The 21234-nt window shown below is 37.2% G+C and overlaps 1 protein-coding gene across 1 annotated transcript in view; it reads right to left on the bottom strand.

The window, feature by feature from the left end:
- btv (dynein cytoplasmic heavy chain beethoven) overlaps positions 1-21234 on the bottom strand; it is a 1245321-nt gene that overhangs the window by 95902 nt on the left and 1128185 nt on the right. Inside the window, exon 70 of the mRNA XM_090394552.1 lies at positions 4323-4404. Coding sequence (XP_090250678.1) covers positions 4323-4404 — 82 coding nt within the window. The remainder of the gene's footprint in view (positions 1-4322; positions 4405-21234) is intronic.

The following is a 21234-nucleotide window of genomic DNA, read 5'->3' on the forward strand; positions in this document are numbered from 1 at the left end:
ACAGGAATGATCGACAAGGAAGATAACAAAATAAAAAATATAACTAATGTTGAATTAGAAAATAATGAAAAAAGTAAGGAAAGTACTTCTTTTGCACTCAATGAAATCACAGAAAAAATTCAAGAATCTTGAAACTCTGCTAAGCAGTCACTTAAGAAGCAAGCTGAAAAAATGTTATGGCTTTCAATGACTAAATTTCCAATTGCAAATGTAGGAGAAAATGTTCGGATAAGAATTCCAGACTTAGATAGGGCTAAGACCGATAACCGAAATATTATAGCTATTATAATTTCTATTGAGAATGAAAACCTATATGTTTTTCTTACACTTACCAGATTCCTCTAGGAATTATTATTATTATTCAGACCTCCATGGAGTCAAAAGACTCATCGAGGGAGGTCCCTCCTAGGAAACACAAAGTCTATCATACCACTCTTTAAACGCATTGACTGTTCTCGCTCCCACCACTCTATCAGGCAATGCATTCCATGGTTCAACCACCCTCCATGCAAACAAACCACTCCTCACCCTCTTTCTCACAGTTTCCTTTCATAACTTCCAGGGATGGCCCATTGTCATCACTCCCTCCTGCTGTTCAACCAAGCGAAAGAACTCCCCAGTGTCCACCCTGCAACCACCTCTCCTTCTTCTATCCACCAAACTCTGAAGTCCACACTCCCTCATAACTAACATTGTACAGTCCTGACACCATCCTTGTTATCCGCCTTTGTACCCTTTCCACAGTTAATTTATCCCCTTCAAATCCTGGGAGACCAGATCTAACAACAATAGTCTAAGTGTGGTCTGATCAGAGTCTTATACAATGGAATGATAACCATTTTATCTCTACAGGTCAATGTCCTTCACATTATTGCAGCAATCTTCTGTGTTACCTTCACCACCTTTGCAATATGTCCCATAAATTTCAGTTTTCTATCAATCATCAACCCCAGATCTCTTGTCTCCCCTACTTCCTCCAGTATATCTCCTCCAATAGAGTATGCAGCGTCCCATCGATGTGTCCCAAACATCAAGACCTTACATTTTGCTGCATTAAACTGACACCTCTCATTTATTTGCCCATCTGTCTAGGTTATTCAAATCCTCTTGCATGAATACTACATCTGCACTATTACTAATAACCCTTCCCAGCTTCGCATCATCCGCAAACAACTGAATATCCCCTTGCAATCCACGGACGATGTCACTGATATAAAGGTTAAACAATACAGGTCCCAGTACTGAGCCCTGTGGAACCCCACTTGTAACCTTCTGCCTATTTGACATTGCTCCACCATACACAACTCTCTGATACCTATCGGACAGCCATCCTGAATCCAGTTGACCAATCTGACATCCAGACCCATGTGCTGCAACTTGAATATCAGCTTATCATGTGGCACCCTGTCAAATGCTTTCTCTAAATCCAAGAAAAATGACAGTATATGCCTTTCTCTCATCTAATGCTCTTGTAACTTTATCATAAAAGGCTAGCATATTGCTAAAAAAAGACCACACCCCTTCACAAATCCATGTTGACTCTCTCACAGATAACATTACCCTCATCTGCCCAATGCTGTATATGGTCCCTCACTACTTTCTCCAAGATCTTACTAACTACTGATGACACACAAACTGGTCTATAATTAGACATTTCCAGTCTGCTACTGCCCTTACGCAATGGCACTATCTTACCTTCATTCCATTCCATGGGCACCCTTCCAGCAGCCAGACTTTCATTGAAAAGCCAGGTCAAAGGCACTGTCAGTTCCTTAGCACATTCTCTCAAAACTCGTGGCGAAATACCATCCAGTCCCACAGCTTTATTAACAGCCAAAGTACTCAATATGTGGAACACACACTCCTCCTGCACCTCTAAACTTTAAACCTGCCCTATCCCTCTAGTATTCAAATTGACTCCGCCAGGATGAAATACTTCAATAAAGTGTTCATTAAACAATACAACTATGTCCTCTGCATCAGTCACTCTACTCCCATTTTTATCCCACAATGTCATTCTTTCACAGTCATATCTCCTCCTACTGGCCACATATCTAAAAAATTCCCTAGGATTTTCCTTGGATCTAAGGGCCAATCTTTTCTCATATTCCAGTTTCACCTTCCTTACCATACTAGTCACTCTCCTGGCCTATGTCTTATATTCTTCATGCATCTTCTCTTCACCTGTCTTCTCCTTATATCTCTTCCATAGCCTCTTTTTCGCATGCAGTTCCTGTTTAATATTGTTTGTCATCCACTTTACTCTAAATTGTGTCCTCTTCTTCTTCTTCTTCACTCATGGAATACAGCTTACCATTGCTGCTAACAAATATTCCTTCACAATTTCCAAAAGCACTAATGATATCCCGGCCTTCCAATTCCTCCCTCCACGAAACTTCCCCAAGTTGACGTCTAAGACTATTATAATCACCTGCCTTATAATTCCACATACGTTCCAGTCTCTTTGATACTCCTGCATGTTTATTCATTTTCCAAGTCAAAACCATATGGTCACTCTCTCCAAATGGTGGAAGAGATGCCATCTCAGTTATTATCAACTCTTCTGATGCTATAACCAGATCCAAAACTCTTGAACCTCTTGTTTCCTCTGTTACATGTTGCCTAAGATATTTGTCCCTCAAGAATTCTAGAAATTCCATTCCCTTATTGCTACCTGCATCTTCCTCTTCCCAATTTATATGCTGTAGTTAAAATCTTCCATAACAATCATTCTTCTTGCACTTGTCACGCTTGACATCTCCTGGCGATGTTGAGCGTGACACTCTCCGTGCTCCTTGGTCTGTAGCAACACCCCACTAAATATCCTGTCTTGCCCACTTCCATCTCACACCATATACTTTCAAGATCATTAGTATCACAGCATTCCAAAGCCTCCACTCTTAGAGGACATTGGTCGTCACTTAATAGATCATAAGCAGTATTCCACCACCATGCTTTCCCTTCCTATCCTGCCAAAAAATGCTGCACCCAGCAACTTCTATTCCTGTTATTATATCTTCTTCTGTCAACCATGTCTCGGTGATGCCAATAATCTTTGGCCAGGCTGATGCTATCAGTGCAACCAATTCCTCTTCCTTATTCCGAATACTCCTGGCTTTAGTATAAAGCATAAAAATGCCATTGTTTCTATACCCAGCATTATCCCCTCTAGACTCCACTGGGCTCAGCGTTATCTGATGTCATCCCCCTTCTCCCAAGTACCCATTCCCACAAGAGGCCACCCCCCCCCCCTGCTACCATCAATCTCTCCAGATGCCTGCATCCTTCCTCATTCAAATGCAAGCGGTCTCTCACATACAATTCCTCTTTGCTCTAAAACGCATTCCAAGCATCCACATATTACAATCCTCTCTTCTGACACATTCTCGCTATTATGCTATTCAATATCACCACTCTTCTGCTCAGCTCATCACTATCATACCTAGGCAACACACACACACACACACACACACACACACACACACACACACACACACACACACACACACACACACACATTTCCTCTCTGTGTCTTCTTTTGTACAACCTCAAGCATAGGGCAGCGAGAGATATGAGATTCTTGCTTGAGATTGTACGAAAGGTTGTACAGTCATTTGTTCCCACAATCACAATCATCTCATCCACCCTTTCACCTCTCTTAACTGCCATAGCCACACTTTCTATCATTCCTCCTGGCAAACACTCCTCACGCATCCTATCTTGAACACCACGGATCATTGAGTCCCCATACATTACACCTCTTACCACCCTATTCCTCGATTGCTCACATGCATCCCTCACTCTCTCTCTCTCTCTCCTGTAACAGTTTCTCTCTGTGCTCCCCCTACTTACCTGTCTTCCTGATATCACTCTATCCCTAGTCCCTGTGTTATCTTGCATTCCTCTCATTCCCTCTCTCTCTCTCTCTCTCTCTCCCCTGCTGTTTCCATTCTTTCCTCTTCTATCATTCCTATATCTGAAACTCATTCCCTCTCTTTCATTATCCTATTCTCACCTCTTCTATCATTCATACAACTCTCTCATTCCCTCTCCTCTACTGTTCCCATTTTCTCCTCTTCTATCACTCCCATAACTCTCTCTCATTAATTACCGGCTCATGTGATTAATTCTCTAAATTATTTACTTTAACTTCGTTATTTGGTTTAAAATATTTTTTATAAAACATGTTTTTATTAAATTTACTAGACTCCTCTAGGAATTATTAATAATAGCTGTAAACTATTAATAATAACTGGATTTATTACATTATTCGTAACACACACATATATATATATATATATATATACACGTAGAAAACTAACCTGAACTTGTACACAGTCTGTCAATTATGTCAGCTCCAACTCGCAGATCAGATAAACTAAATTCATAAAATTTGGTCCAACCCTAAATGGAGGAAACTTTGTTAAAAAAATACACACACAGTCTATATTTCATTATTATGGTTAGAAAAATCTATTCAGAAAGCCTGAAATGTAGAAACAGTGATCCAAAAAATGATGTTTAATATGAAATGTTTACATATGACAGAATAAAATTTTTATTGTAATAATAGTACCACATAATTTAAATAGTTTCGTTGTAAAGCCAAATTACAGATTTGGCTTTTGTTGATATGCGCAGAATTACAGTGCACACATCTACATAGTGAGAAAATACTAAAATGTGAGAAACAGGGGGAATTTTTTTTTTTTTTTTTTTTTAAAGTCACGATTTATGTATGAGAAAAGGCTAAGAAAATTTATTGAAGTCCAGGGCTGGTTTACTTCAAGTACACTAATCATGTGCTGAGGGAGTCAGGCCAACAAGACATCCAGGGAATACAATCTTTGATGATGCAATTAGAAAAATTCAAGGAAGAGGTTATTTTAAATTCAAATATTCAATATAATTGTTATTATAATGAAAACATGTTTTTTTAAGTTTATGTTTAGTACTTAGGACTTGGGAAGGCCCTCATCCTTCACATCCAGCTTGGCTGAGTAGGTGTGAGTGATTGGAATACTTCCACTCTCTAACTGACAGACTAGACTTGAATCTTATGGCATAGATCATTTACTGAATATGTGCTTGAAAAAGTTTCCTTCTGGTCTCAAGAGTACGTTTCTGATTATGTAATTTTCATGCCCATGGTACTATTATGAATAGTAATATAACTATAATGATGTCCAAAACAAAGGACAAACTACATTTCTACCTGTATATGAAAAACTTTTCATGACTACAGCCAAATGTGGATATAAATTTATTGCCAGCATAATCATAAATTATATTACACAAAAAATGTGTTATAAATTTCATACAAATTAAACTGAAATATGTGTTTGGCAACAGCTACAAATTTCTTAAGAATGTAGTTAAGGTATTAATGTATAGTGCTTATAAAAAACTATGCGGAGAGAAATTTCAGTATGGAACATGTCCACCCTGAAGTCGAACGCAGCTCTCACAACGCTGCACCATGCTTAGCACCAAGTGATTCGGGAGTTCTTGAGGCAAACTGACTCACTCCTCTTTCAGAGCAAGGATAAGACCTTGTTTGCTTGTTTTCTAGGAAAATTTCAAGCAGCAATGCAATGCATTCCCCCCCCCCCTCCCAAACATGTTCTATGGGGTTGAAATCTGGTGAGCGTGCTTGCCACTCGATTTGTTTAATATCCTTGGTCTCCAGAATATCTCCACTTCTTGTGTACAACATGGTGTGGAATTGTCATCCATAAAAATGAATTCTTCACCTACAGTACCACGGAACAATCGAACATGACATTGAAGAACTTTGTTGCAAGATCATTCACCAGTCATAGTCTCTTTTTCCAGCACTTGTAGCTCGGTATGTCTATTAAGCATAATGCCTTCCCACAACATTCCAGCACTGCCATATCTATCCCTTTCAAGAACATTCTCGTAATGATAAGCAGTACCACTCTCATGCCAGATCAAGTGTTATCTAGAATTGGAGGGAAGACTAAAATGACTCTCATCTGTAAAGAGTATTAGCCCATTGGTGTCTTGTCCAATTTTTATGGATATAATACCACTGAAAATATGCTCTGTGCTGCAACCGCTTAGCAAACGTCTGGAATGCATTTCATTGGTTAGAAATGCAGTCCAGAGCCTGGATACAATGTTATGAGATTCCATACTCTCTCTCTCTCTCTCAATATCAGTAATTCTGTGACCTTCTTCATGCTTTCCAGCAATTCTTCTCCATGTGAAATCATCTAGATGTCTTTGAGACATTACAAGACATCCAATTTTGCAACTATTCCTTCATGAAAACAGCTTCCTTCAAACATAGTTCACTTAGTGCAGCCTTTATGCCTTTTATCCTGATGAGTGCTACCACATGATCCCTTTGTGCATGATTCAAAAATCTGAATGTGTACCCACTTTCTACTTGAAGTCATCAGTTATACAAATTGCCACAAGCTGATTTGTCTGAATTTGTGGTGGTAATCTTTAGAAATTGTGTAAATGTTACATTAAAATTTTCTCTTAATATCACTTTTTTTTTTTTTTTTTTTTTTAGTGGAGACTACCCAAAAGAGTATTAAAACTTATTGTACATTACAATGGATGGGTTAAATAAAGAACTCTTCTAGAGATTAAACATGATACTTTTCCAGCAATTTCAGGCATCTATTAAACGGGCTGGTAGTCTTACACATTGGGCAACAAGAATTGTTTACCATCTATATTCTATCACAAACATTCATAATACAGTGAGATAAGAACCAATAGCCTACTGATTGGAGTGAAGAAAAATTCCTTCATCCAAACAACTGTAGTGTAATACCTTGGCAACAGTCAGACCAAACAAACTAAATTAATTACAACTGTGGGCTCTCTTTTTTCCTCCTTTTTAATTTTTTACTTAATGTACGTAAATTAAATGGTACATTTTATTAAATTTCATATTCTTTGGTTTTGTAGAAAGTATTTTACCTTGGGTATGATAAATGTTAAAAATATCAATCAATTTTAAACCTGGTTTTACTCCATTTCCCAAGTAAGCAAACAGACAAACAAGTCAAGTTTGCACCTGCAAGTCTAGCTGATACTACAGGTAGTGCAAGACTAAGGCAACTCGTGGTAAAGGTGGCATAAGCTCTGATCACTAATCTTAATATTTACCCTTAATGCCAAAACACATCTCCAAGAAGGGGATGTATGATGTTTTGTATTAAAGGCAAGGGGGCCACTACCCAGACCGGTTTCGACCTTTATTGAGGCCTCATCAGTGTTGTCATCTCACAAGTTATGGTAACTTGTTCTGGTAAAATACTTATAAGCTCTGTATTACTAAAATCTTGGTATTTCCAGCCTGGCTCCCACTGATGAGACCTCAATAAAGGTCAAAACCGGTCTGGGTAGTGGCCCCCCTTGCTTTTAATACAAAACATCATACATCCCCTTCTTGGAGATGTGTTTTGGCATTAAGGGTAAATATTAAGATTAGTGATCAGAGCTTATGCCACCTTTACCACGAGTTGCCTTAGTCTTGCAGACGCAAACTTGACTTGTTTGTCTGTTTGCTTACTTGGGAAATGGAGTAAAACCAGGTTTAAAATTGCTTGGTATTTTTAGCATTCTTTGGTTTATTAAAATATTAAGTCAATGCATGCTATTATTATTTTTCTTCTTCTTGAGTCTCACTCTCACTATTGGAATGTTGTAAGTTGGAGGGAGGGGGGCACGAGTACTTCGCGAATTGTTATTTTGGAGTTGTGGCCAAAGCAACTAAGACCATAAAGCCAATGTATTATGTCTGTAAACTGCTATGTTCTTCTGACTGGTCTGCTTGCTTTGTCAGATGAAAAGCCTTGCTACTTCCATATGAGACTGACAATTTGCCTTCATATGAAAAGTATTTATGGAAGTTCCTTACATCCTAGATAATAATAATAATATAAAATCTATGGCACTTTAGTACTATAGATGGGCTAAGATTAGATACTCTGGGAACAGTATTATCTTCAAACTTATACTGATCCTTTAGGAACACTCGCTAATCCAATAATGTATGAAGTGGGTTGAAAATTCAACCAACTTCCTACTGTTGTTGAGCACTCTGATGGAAAGGAACTTAGGTATATTAAGGAGTAATATCATAGTATATATATGCATAAAATAATTCTTATTACTCCATAACTGGAAATAATCTGTGATCTTCATTATTATTATTATTATTATTATTATTATTATTATTCTGGAGCTGCATGGAGTCATACGACTCATCAGGAGAGGACCATCTTAGACAACACAAAGTCTATCTACCATTCCTTAAACATAGTCACCATATCAAGTAATAAATTCCATGGTCCAACCACCTTTCATGGAATAAAAAGTCACTTCTCACCCTCCTACTCACTACATCTTTTTGCAATTTCCAGGGATGGTCTCTTGTCCTTGTTCAACTATATGAAAAATCGTCCTTATGTCAATCCTATAAATATTTCTCAACAATATAAAGGTCTCAGTCACACCTTCATTGTCTATCCATCAAACTCTGTAGTTTGCATGCCCTCAATCTATCTGATAACTAACATTGTAGAATCCTGATATCATTTTGGTAATTTGTCTCTATACACTCTCTAAGGTTAATTTATCCCCTTCAAATTTCAGTGACCAGATCCATTCATAATATTCGAAATGTGACCTGATCAGGGCTTTATCCAATGGAATCATCACTTGTTTATCTCTACTAAGTGCATCCAGCGTGTTTAAGAGAAGTATAACATCTGGTGTGAGTGACAATATTTAGCAATTTTTTAACGCTTTATTTTTCTCAAATAAATTACATGCATACCTATAAAATTTAGGAAAAAAAATACTTTAATTTCCTACATGTAATTCATCATCATCATGCCTATTAAGAATTTCGGCCTAGAGTGGCCTGTTCCTGTTTTAGAAGACATTGTTGAATCTCATAAGAGGATGTCCTGGTTTTCTTTTTTCCTAATGGTTTGTAATTTAAGGCTTATTTTGGTAATCTTTCTGTTTTCATTCTTTCAATGTGTTCCATCCATTTGTGTTTATATTTTATAATTTTTTCCATTACTGATTCCTGGTTTAATTCTTTCATAATTTCTTCATTTCTTTTGTGATCAAATAGAGTATACTTTGCAGTTTTTCTCGTACATTTCAGCTGTTATTAATCTTTGTTTGTCTTTTTGTTTTATTGTCCAGATTTCACTTCCATACAATAGAACTGGTAGAGCTAATGTATTGTATACTTTTATTCGTGTATACTTATTGTATACAAGACTAATTGCATACCTTATTGTTTACTTTCCCATGTAATTCATATCCTTATACACAATATGCAATTTTTTAAAAAAATTTCTTTTATTATTATTATTATTATTTTTTTTAATGATAATTCCACTCAACACATGAAAGGTCATGGGACCTATAGCAAAATAGTGCCACGTGTGGGTAAGCATTGATGGAGAAAGGAGTCATCTATTGTTACGTTTCTTAGAGTTGGAGTTGGAAGTTGTACATGGTGAAGTATGGGGGAGGCTATTCCAAACAACAGAGGTGGATAGAATGAAGGAGGATGATGAGAAGTTTGTTCAATATGTGAGTTGGACAGTGTATGGATGTTGCCAAGCGGATGCACTAGTTTATATATCGTTAGAAGAAAGTAAAGGAATGGTCACAGTCAATTCAGAGGAGCAGTGCTTATGAAAACACCAATAGAAAAGGCATAGTGCAGAAACAGAGTGCCTATGGGAAAGTGATGGAAAGCAGCCAGTGATGAGAAGGGTCACATTTTAAGATCACTCTCTTCTATATATCATCAAGATTTCTTAGAGAGGTTTTGGCGAACCACCTCAAATGTGGGAACAATATCCTAAGACTGTACAGAGCTGAGACTTATAGAGTGTTACGAGTTGAGCAGAAGAGAAGTGATATTTTGAATGGAAAAAAAAACACCATGCTTTTTAGCGGCTGAGGAGGCTATGCATAAAGTGTTTATGCCAAGATAAACTAGATGTGACAGCCCAAGAGGAGAAAGTTGACCTTGAAAGGAAATTGAAACAATATCAAAAGTAAGTGGAAGTGAACTAAGATCTTTCTTGTAGGTAATAAGGCAATAATAAATTTAGATTTCTAGATTTCATGCTTAAGCTCCTCATTCATCCATTTTACACCTACCTTATTCAGCCTTTCGGCCTTTGGAATACATTCACACGGTGATGCTGCTATGTACTTTTTTTTTGTCAGTTCCCAAGCAGCATTTATTTCCATACTGCTCAACTCCTCATTCCATGCTATAGCTTCAAGCTGTCTCCTAAGCTTGTCATAATCACCAGCCTTATAATTCCACATATATCCTTTCCTCACAAAATGGCTAGCCATAATTCGGTGATCACTTCATGATCATTCTCACCAAGTGAAGGACAGTGTGAAACCCTACTCACAATTACATCCTCTGACGAAATGATCAGATATAAAACTCTTAATCCTTGTGTGCCCACCTTTACATGCTGCATGAGATAGTTATCTCTCAAGAACTCAAGAAATTAATTTTCCTTATTCCCAAATGCTATCTCTTCATTCCAATCTATACCACAATAATTAAAATCACTCATAATAATTACCCTTCCTTTGTTCACACTAATCCAAGTTATTTATACCTTCATCACCACCACACTCCACATTTCCAGGCCAATAGCAACATTCAATTAAATATGTCCTCCTGTCAACCTCCACATTACACCATACTGCCTCATAACCATTGCCACTATTTTCCTCTTTCATGTCTACCTTATATGGACATAATTCCCCTGCTATCATCAGCAGCAACCCCCCCCCCCACTCCCTTCCTGTCCTTTCTATCCTTCCATTTCTATTCCTGTTAGAATATCATCTTCATTGAACCATGTTTCATTTATTCTAATGATTTTGGGGCAAATAAACTCAATCAGTGAGTCCATCTCCCTTATTTCTGATACTTCTGGCATTTGTAAACCAATAGAGTAATTCATTTTTAGGTCTATAACCAGTTCTATCCAAGCCATCTGTTGGTTGTGAATTCTTCATCATACCTTCACCACCACTTATCACATATATATCTGCTCAGTCTCAACTTCCCCACCCATATTGCAATATACTCCATCTTCATACACACATTCACTGCCACTTTCAACATCCTCTCTCTCTCTCTCTCTCTATGCTATGTCTCCCTGTCCACCCAGGCTCCCCCCCCCCCATTTTCCTGTTCCTCTTGCATTCCCATTCACTCCATCTCTCACACTACTACTGTTTTCACTGCCAAGCACTTCTGTGTCTTCAATACTACTCACTGATTTTTCACTTCATCTCTTGCTTCTGATCTCTTGCATGCATCACACATTGTGCCTCCATCCAGCAAAACTTTCTCCAGTGCACTCACTCCAAAGTCATTCAAATGCAACCCATCACACCTGTATAATTTCATTATTCTCTAAAACATATACGATACATTCACAAACTGCACTCCCTTCTCCTCACACAGCTCAACTAGCATACCATTCATGATTTTGACTCTTAGTCGTAACCCATCATTGTCATAAAACACTGAGTTGATCAGTGTTTTATGTGTAGTGGCTCCCCAAAGAACTGTGTAAATGATGCTAATTTTGCTAATGCTGATTCAAAGATGCTATGTTAGATAATATTCTTAGTGTTGAATGGTATCTTGTTCTTTACTTGGAACAATTTAGCTGCAAGAAGGTTTTTTTTTTTTTTTTTTTGAAGATAATATATATGTATTTGGTCCATTCAAAATGGCAGCTGATATAAACAAGGTCTTTAATAGGTGTTATGGATGTAGTTTCAAGACAACAGCAATTGTTGGCATTGATAATACAATAATGTGTGTGTGACTATGTAGTGTAATTGGTACTGTACATGTGACTCTTAGGTTTTTAATAACTAACATTTGGGTTTTGATATCGTTTATTATGACTGAAGTGTTATGAAAATATCTTGTAATTCATTCAGGTTTTGTTGTGTTTCGGAGAGTGTGATATTAATGTCTTTCATGGATTTTTAGTAGGGCAGTATCGCATGTTTGCAGTTATTTGTTGTCAAGTTGTGTTGCTATCAGTGCTCCTGTATACTGATTGATATACCTGGCCCTGTATGAGAAGGTTGTAAATATTGTTTATATATATATATATGTTAAAAAGGGTGGGTGATAATATTGCAGCTTAAGGGATTCCATGTTTGGTTTGAATACTTGTACTATGGCTGGCACCTATTTTTGTTGCCTGAATTCTGCTTGATAAGTAATTCCTGAACCAGGAGAGTTTTTCAAAGTATAAGTATGGCAGATTTGTTTTTTATCCAAGGCTTTGTATATGGTGTCCATAACAACTTCTAATCACATGACAGTACTTCCTTTTTTTTTTTTTTTTTTTTGAATCTTTATTGGTTTTGGAGATTATATTGTAAAAATACAATATAAATGTAAGTAATTTTGTAGCTTAGTGTGCATTACCATGCCTTACTTCATGTAATATACATCTGTTATATTATCTGTAGACTGGTCCCTCCCCTTTTTTTCTTTCCTTCTTGCTACCTTCCCCCCAATGCTATTAGAGTATTCGAGGGCTAGGTGTGAATCTTTCCTATTTTGCTATTTCATCTTATGTGGAAAGGGCCTCTGCAACCCTGCCACTTTCTTCTTGCAGTGACTTCACTCCAAAATGCTACTATGATTGTGCCTAATAATGCTTCTCATGCTGTATCGGCTGTCGTGCAGAATAATCAGAGCCACGTTCAGGGCTTAGGCAGAGGGTTCTGTTCGAGAAGTATATTACAGTCTCCATCAAAAGTCAGTGATTTCGTGAATGAGCAACACAGAATGTATAAGATTAATCTTAGAAAGGAATTTTACATAGGTACATGGAATGTATGTCCGGGGTTTACAGATGAGTACTCTTGAGATTGTCTGTAAAGAGATGGATAGGTATAAAATTAACATCTTGGGAATTACAGAGACCAGATGGAATGGAGAACGTCACTTCAAAAGACAGGATAGTAAACTAGTTATTTACTCAGGTGGTGACTCAAAACATCATGGGGTAGCTGTGATACTGAAGACAACTCAGGCAAGAAGCCTTCTTGGTTATAACCCAATTAATGATAGGATACTCTCCATCAGACTTAATGCTCAGCCTACCAATGTATCAATTGTGGTAGTTCACTCTCTTCTTCAGGCCTATCCACATGGATAGGCCTGAAGAAGAGAGTGAAGAATTCTATGAAAACTTGCAAACTGTTTTGGACTGCCTACCAAGGAAAGACATACTGTACATCTTAGGAGACTTAAATGCAAAAGTGGGAAAGAGTAAGAGTCAGGCCGGAGTGTGGCATGTTTGGTCTGGGTGAATGTAACACCCATGGTGAGAGACTGTTGGAATTTGCCTGTGCTAACAGATTAGTTATTACCAATACCTGCTTCCAGAAACATCCACGACGGACCTATACTTGGACATCCAACATTGATAGGTCAAGGCACCAGATTGATTACATTCTGGCTCTCCAGTGGTGGAAGACAAGTATCTCTGATGTGCATACTTGTCCTGGAGCAGATTGTGGTACAGACCATCAGCTGGTAAGAGCCAAAGTAAGACTAAGACTCCGAAGACTTCCAGGTCAGGCACATTCCACTAGATTGGATGTTAGAGTAATTCCTAGTGGATTCACAGAAGAAACATCAACTCGGCTGGATGATTTTTTGGAGACCAATGAGGAAATCTCACCAGAAATGCTTTGGGAAGGAGTCAAGATGATAATACAGGATACAGCGAAGACGTATCTCGACCCAATAAGAAAACCAAGAGACCCATGGATATCGGATTCAACATGGGAACTAATCAAAAGAAGGCAGTTGGAAAAACAAAGAGACACAGGGACCGCAGAATACAAGAGATTACATAGAGAAATCAGAAGAGCCATCAAGCAGGATAAGGAAAAGTTCTATACTAATAAATGTGAAGAAATAGAGTTCCAGATGAGAAGGCAAAATTATAAAAGGATGTTTTATTTAGTTCGTGACTTAAAGCACAAGTTCAAGCCTAAATTGAATGTTATCAAAGACAGGAATGGATCATTACTAACAGAAGGGTTGGAAATCAAAAACAGATGGAAAGAATACTGTGAGGAACTGTACAGCAGAGTGGATAAAGAAAATGTGGAGTCCTCCCACCAAGAAAATTTTGATTTGGAACTTCCTCCACTTAGGCATGAAGTTGAAAGAGCAGTTAAGCAGCTCAACAGCAATAAGACCCCAGGTGCAGATGAAATCCCAGCAGAGTTAATTAAGGCCACAGGAGATGGAGGGATAAGAGTGTTTCATAGATTGATTACAAGGATATGGGAGACAGGATCATGGCCTAGAGACTGGAAGAAGTCAGTTTTCATACCACTACACAAGAAAGGTGATATGAAGGCATGCAAGAATTATAGAACTATTAGTTTGATATCTCATGCAAGCAAAATTTTATTAAAGATCATGCTAAATAGGATTCAGGCCAAAGTTGAGGCAGAGATGCCCAAGGAACAAGCAGGTTTTAGGAAAGGTAGGGGCACCAGGGATCAGATCCTTTGCCTTAGACAGATCATAGAAAAATATAAAGCATTCAGACTCCCTCTGGTAATGTGTTTCTTAGACTACTCTAAAGCTTTTGACTGTGTTGAGCATGTGAAACTGTGGGAAGTAATGAAAAGAATGGGTTTTCCTCAACACACTATCAGGTTGATAGCCAACTTGTATAAGGAGCAAGAAGCCACATTAAGAACAGGTGTTGGATTGACTGACTGGCTTCAAGTTGGAAAAAGAGTTAGACAAGGATGTTTACCTTCTCCTCACTTGTTTAGTATATATGCAGAGGACATCATGCGTGAAGCATTGGATGAGCTCAGGACAGGAATTACGATAGGAGGTAGATTGATCAGTAATCTGAGGTACACTGATGATACAGTACTCCTTTGTAATGACATGGAAGAACTAGGACTAATTCTTGACAAAGTTAACAAGATCAGTAATAACAGAGGACTTCAGCTCAATTCTAGCAAGACAAAGATCATGGTTCTCAAAGGAAAAACAAACAGAGAAGCTCTTGAGAAACAAGTGTATCTTAATGGAGAAAGAATCGAGGAAGTCAGCAAGTTTGAGTACCTGGGATCCATTATTAATGTGAAGAATTGCTGTTCAGAAGATGTCAGAAAAAGGTTAGGAATGGCTAAAACAACAGTCAGAGACCTGTCTAAAATCTGGAAGGATGGATCTATCTCCATGGGAACAAAGTTGAGGATTTTAGATGCAGTTGTTTTTCCAACAGCGACTTATGGATGCGAGACTTGGAACCTAAAGAAGTCAGATAAGAAACGGATATCTGCTTTTGAGATGTGGTGTTACAGAAGGCTGTTGAGGATATCATATACTGAAAGGCATATAAATTAATGGGTGTTAGAAAAGATTAGTAGAACTTTAAGGATATTGACAGAAAAAAGTTAAAATATTATGGACACATAGAAAGGATGGAAGGAGGACTTCTCAGAACAGTAATAGAAGATAAAGTTCCTGGAAAAAGAGGCAGGGGTAGACCATCAATGAGATGGATGGATGGCATGTGTGGAGTGACTGATCTACAGAGAGTTGAGGCTGCCAGAAGGGCAAACAACAGGACTATATGGCGCGGCCTAGTGTGGAACATCATCGAGCATCGGAGTGACCATACGGCATCTGTAGATGCCCAGTGAACACAGACAGACAGACAGTGTGCATTATGTTGACTAGAGTTTTTGAGATGACAGGTAAATTGGAAATGGGTCTGTATTTTGTATGAAATTTTTTTTTCAGCCCGTTTGTAGAAAGGTGTAATTACTGCTGTTTTTAATTTGCTTCAGATAAGACTTTTATCAAATAATGCATTGATTGGTTCTGAAAATACCAGATGTGGTGGGCCAAAATGTGTTATAAGATATGTTAGCCTAATGGGTATCCATGGCTACTTTTAGGTTAGTTTTGAAAGAGAATCTTTAGTTCAAGTTTGGAGACAGATGGTTTGAAGACTGCCTTACTGTGGTGGGTTGTTTTAGATTGGGCATGATTAGAATGATGTATCTCTCTCTCTCTCTCTCTTGAGTAGTGTAATGTTGTTTACAAAGTTTAGTTGAAGGATTCTGCTATGCAATGTGGTTTCCATGTCCTGGTAGAAATTGTTGGCAACAATGAAGCCTTATAGAAATATTTTACATAGTCATTTCTTTTCACGGCACATATTTTTACTATTAGTTGGTTTCTTTTATGTTAATAAAATGTTTGTATTTGGGTGATTTTTTTAATCTCTCTCGCTCTTTCAAAGATTTTTATTGAGGATAATGTCATTTAGTATATCGTTGTTTATCCAGGGGGGGAGGGTGTTTGCATCTGTTTGTTCTCTTTTTTTTTAAAAAAAACATTTTTGCTGACTTTTTGTATATTTCTAATAAACAGAAGAGACAGTTTTCATATAAAGATAAAGTTACTGGATCATCCAAACTAAGCAGACTGCTCCAATTTGTGTGTTTTTATGAGGTTGTCTATGATATTTTTTATTATGATGGTCAAGTCTGATTTGCTTTGTAGAGTTCTATTGCTTGTTTATGGAGCAGCTGGCTTGTGTGTGGAAAGCAGCAGCTATTAAGTAATGATCCACTATTTTGACTGATCTTACTGATGATGTGTATGAGTTTGTAGGTGTTCTTATGTTGATGTGATTAAGTGTTTTCTCATTATTTCCTCTCTTATTGGAGATTCTACAGTCACGTTAATGTTATATTGTCAAAATATATTAAGGTTGGCATTTCTGGCAGCAGAGGTAAGATGTAGCATAGTGATATCGAGGTCCCCCTATTAGAATAAGGAGGTTTCTGCTCTATGAGTGGTGATTTATGTAGGCTGCTACTTCCTGTAGAAAATTGTGAGGGTCTGTGTCTGGAGGTCTATACATTGTGGAAGGGAATGATTTCCTTTTCATCCTTATGGAAGGTAGGGCAGCTATGTTACCATACTAGGGAAGTGACTATGAGCAAGGTGGTTTCCCATTGCCTTCCTTGCCATGCTATGTCCTATGGCTGTATCCTGTGTTCATGAGTCCAGTTTGCGTGTTTGAAAGATGAAAAACTCCAGAATAAACTGGGGGAAAAAACCCTACTTTCCATGTATGGCTGAGGAAGATCCTTAAGCTCCTCATGTCTCTGATGGGAATTGAACTTAGGACACTCCTTTCCCAGGCATATGCTTGCGAAGAGCGAACAGCCACTAAGCTAACTGCACGGACCTATATATTGTATATATATACAGTATACACACACAACTAGGTCTCAATTAGTGTGGGTAATGAATCTCATGAAATGGTCAGCCGATCCAAATCCACTCTATTTGAACTTATAATTATATATAAAATATGGTAATTGATTCCAGCTTGAAGGAAATAGGCAATGAAAAAAAATTTAAACATGGTTTTATATGTATATTTATGAAATATTACAGTAAAGGATAGAAAAGAACATATTTATAAATTTAATTTTAACAATAAATTTAATTTATTGTTAACAAAGTCACAGTGTTTTTATTTTGTTCTGTATAACTACTCTGTGACTTGCTTTACTAAGAATGCTTTACCCATATCTGGGCTAATTTGCATGCCTTCAATCGAAGTTATGGCCGGCATCCATAATTTTTTACTTCATGACTTTTACAGCCTAAAAGATGCCTTCAAATTCCTTGAGAGTGAATTCCTTCACTTGCACTTCACCTCATTATTCAGCATCATTATTGGCTTCTTCAAATGCTCTTTGTAAATCTAAAAGTAGGAGATCATCGTCAGTCAATTCTTTTAAGTGTGAATTGAGCAGTTCCCAAACATAATCATTTTCTAGTTCATCAAATTCCAGTTCTCTTCCAACATTTGTTATTTCTTACATAAAATTTTTTTCATCAAAATCACTACGATTTAGCACAATGAGGCAAAATGCACTTTGATGTTCCATGAATGCATGTTGTTTGCAATTATTTGTTGCCAAGCATGTTGCCAAGTTGTGTTGTTATTACTGCTGCAAAAAGATAAGTTGATTTTTCATGTTTTAGTTAATAATATTAGGTTAAATCATTATAGTTTTTGTTTTATAGTCTGTGATTGACTGAGTTATTTAGGTATACAGAGAGCAGAAGTTTAGAGGACATGTTATTGTTGCTAAGGTAGCTCATAAAGTTACTTGGCTATTGAAGAACGCACACACTAAAAAAATAAAAGGAAGTTGTTATTCCTCTTTATAAGGCCTTGATACATCCACATCTAAATTACTGTGCTCAGGTCTGGTCTCTTGGGGATGAGGAAGTGGTGAAGAGGATTCAGAGGTGAATGACCAAGATGGTGAGTGGTCTGTGTGAAATGCTTCCTATGAGGATAGATTGAGGGTGTATGTGGACTGCAGAAGGGCTGGTTAATAGGCAAAAAAGATGGATATGATAAAACATTTAAATCACTTAAGGGGTTTTATAGGATTGATTTTAAAGGATTTCCATTATTCAATTCCACTCTCACTTTATTATAAAATGTGAATAATCACTAAGATAGACCATTCCCTGTACTTAGCCATGCTGCCCAGTATAGAGTATCATATTTCTATCCACCCAATGTTGGATTTTACCTTTAACCAACTTTTCCAGTACTTTAACATCCATTCCTAATGCATTAATCAGTCTGTAGTTTGCTACTTCTTTCTTGAAGCCATCTTTATGTAATGGAACTATCTTACTCTTTCCACTCACTAGGAACCTTGCTGGAGCTGATACTTGATTGAACAACTTCATTGCAGGCAATACCAAACATATTCAAATAGTACATGGGATGACAGGCCATCCAGTCCCACAGCTCTATTCACTTTGATATGCATTTCTGTCATCACATCTGAAACTGCAAAATCTACACCTAGATGATACACCTTTGCAAAATGACCACTCAACATCTCAATTATTTCATTTGCCTTTGTCGCCTTCTTACCATCAGCACTGATTAAAGTCATCCTATCATAGTAATTTTTCCTCTTTCTTTCTAAATAATGAATAAATAAACTCTGTTGGATTTACTTTGGCCTGCTTAGCTAATTTTCTTTCATAATTTGATTTGGCATTTCTTACCATACTAGTTACCAGTTACCCTTCTTACTTGTAATTTGTACTGCTTAAGTGTATGCTGATCACTTTTTTCTTTATATTTCCTTTGCAGTATTTTTTTATTTTTTTTTTTGCAGCTCTTGATTTATATCTCTATTCATCCAGTCACCATATGGTTTATCTCCTGACCTACTGGGTATATGCAATCTGATTTTACCATGTATGACATTCTTTCTTTGTAGCTTCTCAAGCCTGGCAATATTCCAAGATGTCACCTAAGTCTTTCTGGACAGAGAATTCCACATGCTTACAACTTCCAGAGAAATACTACATACCTCTCACCCACTAGAGGTGTAGTGCATACTTTGGTTATGAATATATCATCTGATGTTATTACTAGATCCAGCACTCTCAAGCCCATTGTCCCCTTTATAACATGTTGTTTCAGGTAATTACCCTTAGCAACTGTATAAATTCCACTTTCATCCTGCCATGCCACCTTTTCTCCTTCCACTCTATGTCTGCACAGTTGAAGTCTCCCATGATAATTGCTCAGCTTATGCTAATTGTGCTAATCTGCAGATGCATGGCATCTACATCTTCCTGAGGACCCTGTAGTCTATAGCAGCAATTAACAATATATTTTGTTCTATTGGCTTTGATCTCAAACCAGATAGCCTCAAACAAACCATCTCCCCCAGACCTAAAATATTTTCTGTCAACCAGGTCTCACTGATGCCTATAATTTTTGGCCAAGACAAGATGACAAATGCCAAAAACACATCATCATCATTTTCTTGATATGTACTTTCTGGGGGGTGTAAAAGATAATTATGACAGTACTACATGAAAACACCTTTTCCATATTTCTGATACTTCTGGCATTCACTGTACATGGATCTCCTTGGACCAACAATTACCCTTGTGTAATGTGATTACCAACCCATTTGAATCTGAAACCTATGAAATCACATTCAGCATTGCATAATCCTTTCTGTACACATACTCATTTATCCCAGGGGTAGTTAGACACATGCTTGATTGCATTCCCCCCTAATATCTCTAGTTACACTGCTTTTACACTTCCAATTCTCACAAAACAACACTTTCTCTGAACATCTAACTCCAAAACCATTCAAATGTAGTCCATCAGGCATATGTAAGTTCTTCTGTCGATCAAATTCACTCCATATATCTATAAGCTGCACACTATTCCTGTGAAATGATCTTCTCATTGACTCATTAGCAATCATGTTCATTTTTGCTTCTTTCGACAACTCTTCCATATCCTCTCTCATTGCATATTTCTCCCCTTTCAAATCATTTGTTCTTGCCAAAACAATTATCTCTTTCACTATTCCCGTATGCAAATAGCTTTAACAGCTTTACTAACATCCTTTATCTTTGCATTCAGGAAACATTCTTTTGTCACTTTATTATTGAGTATTTCAATCTTGTCTAACTTTCAAGTAGCAAATTCTGGCATGGGATATCTGAATTATAATACCTAGAATATCTTTATTAAAGTTCAGATATCCCACCACACTGATAAAGTGAAAAAAACCTGTGAAAGTTAAAAGATGAGCTGATATGATATTTGGCTTTTTGAACTTTGTTTAAAGTGAAGTGGTCATAATATCCACAGATTTGTACACAATCCTGAAAAATGCAAACTTATAGTGATAAACTAAGATGCTACCAATGTACAACTGCACCATAGTAAATAGTGGTAACAGGATTATTATTACTCTTGTCAGCACTAGCAATGAGAAAGGTTTATTCTAAAAGAACAGTTTTCCAGAATGTCCCTGTACAAGGAAAAATGGTCTACCTACTTCTTTCTGAAAATAGCAATTAACACACCTGTCTATTTCAACATACTGAACATTTTTTTGTTAATGCTCCTAAATGGTAGAAAAAAAAAAAACTGCATGCTGTTTATTAATGGGAATGATCAATGCCACATGTCTGTAATGAACACACAAGCACGCGGTTGATTGATTAGCATATTAACCCAGAAGGTTTTCTTCTAGTGGTATAAATTTAATTTCTAT

The sequence above is a fragment of the Typopeltis vanoorti genome, chromosome 6, assembly GCF_054136105.1.
Source record: "Typopeltis vanoorti isolate ZY-2024b chromosome 6, IOZ_Tvanoo_1.0, whole genome shotgun sequence".
Taxonomy (NCBI): Eukaryota; Metazoa; Arthropoda; class Arachnida; order Uropygi; family Thelyphonidae; genus Typopeltis; species Typopeltis vanoorti.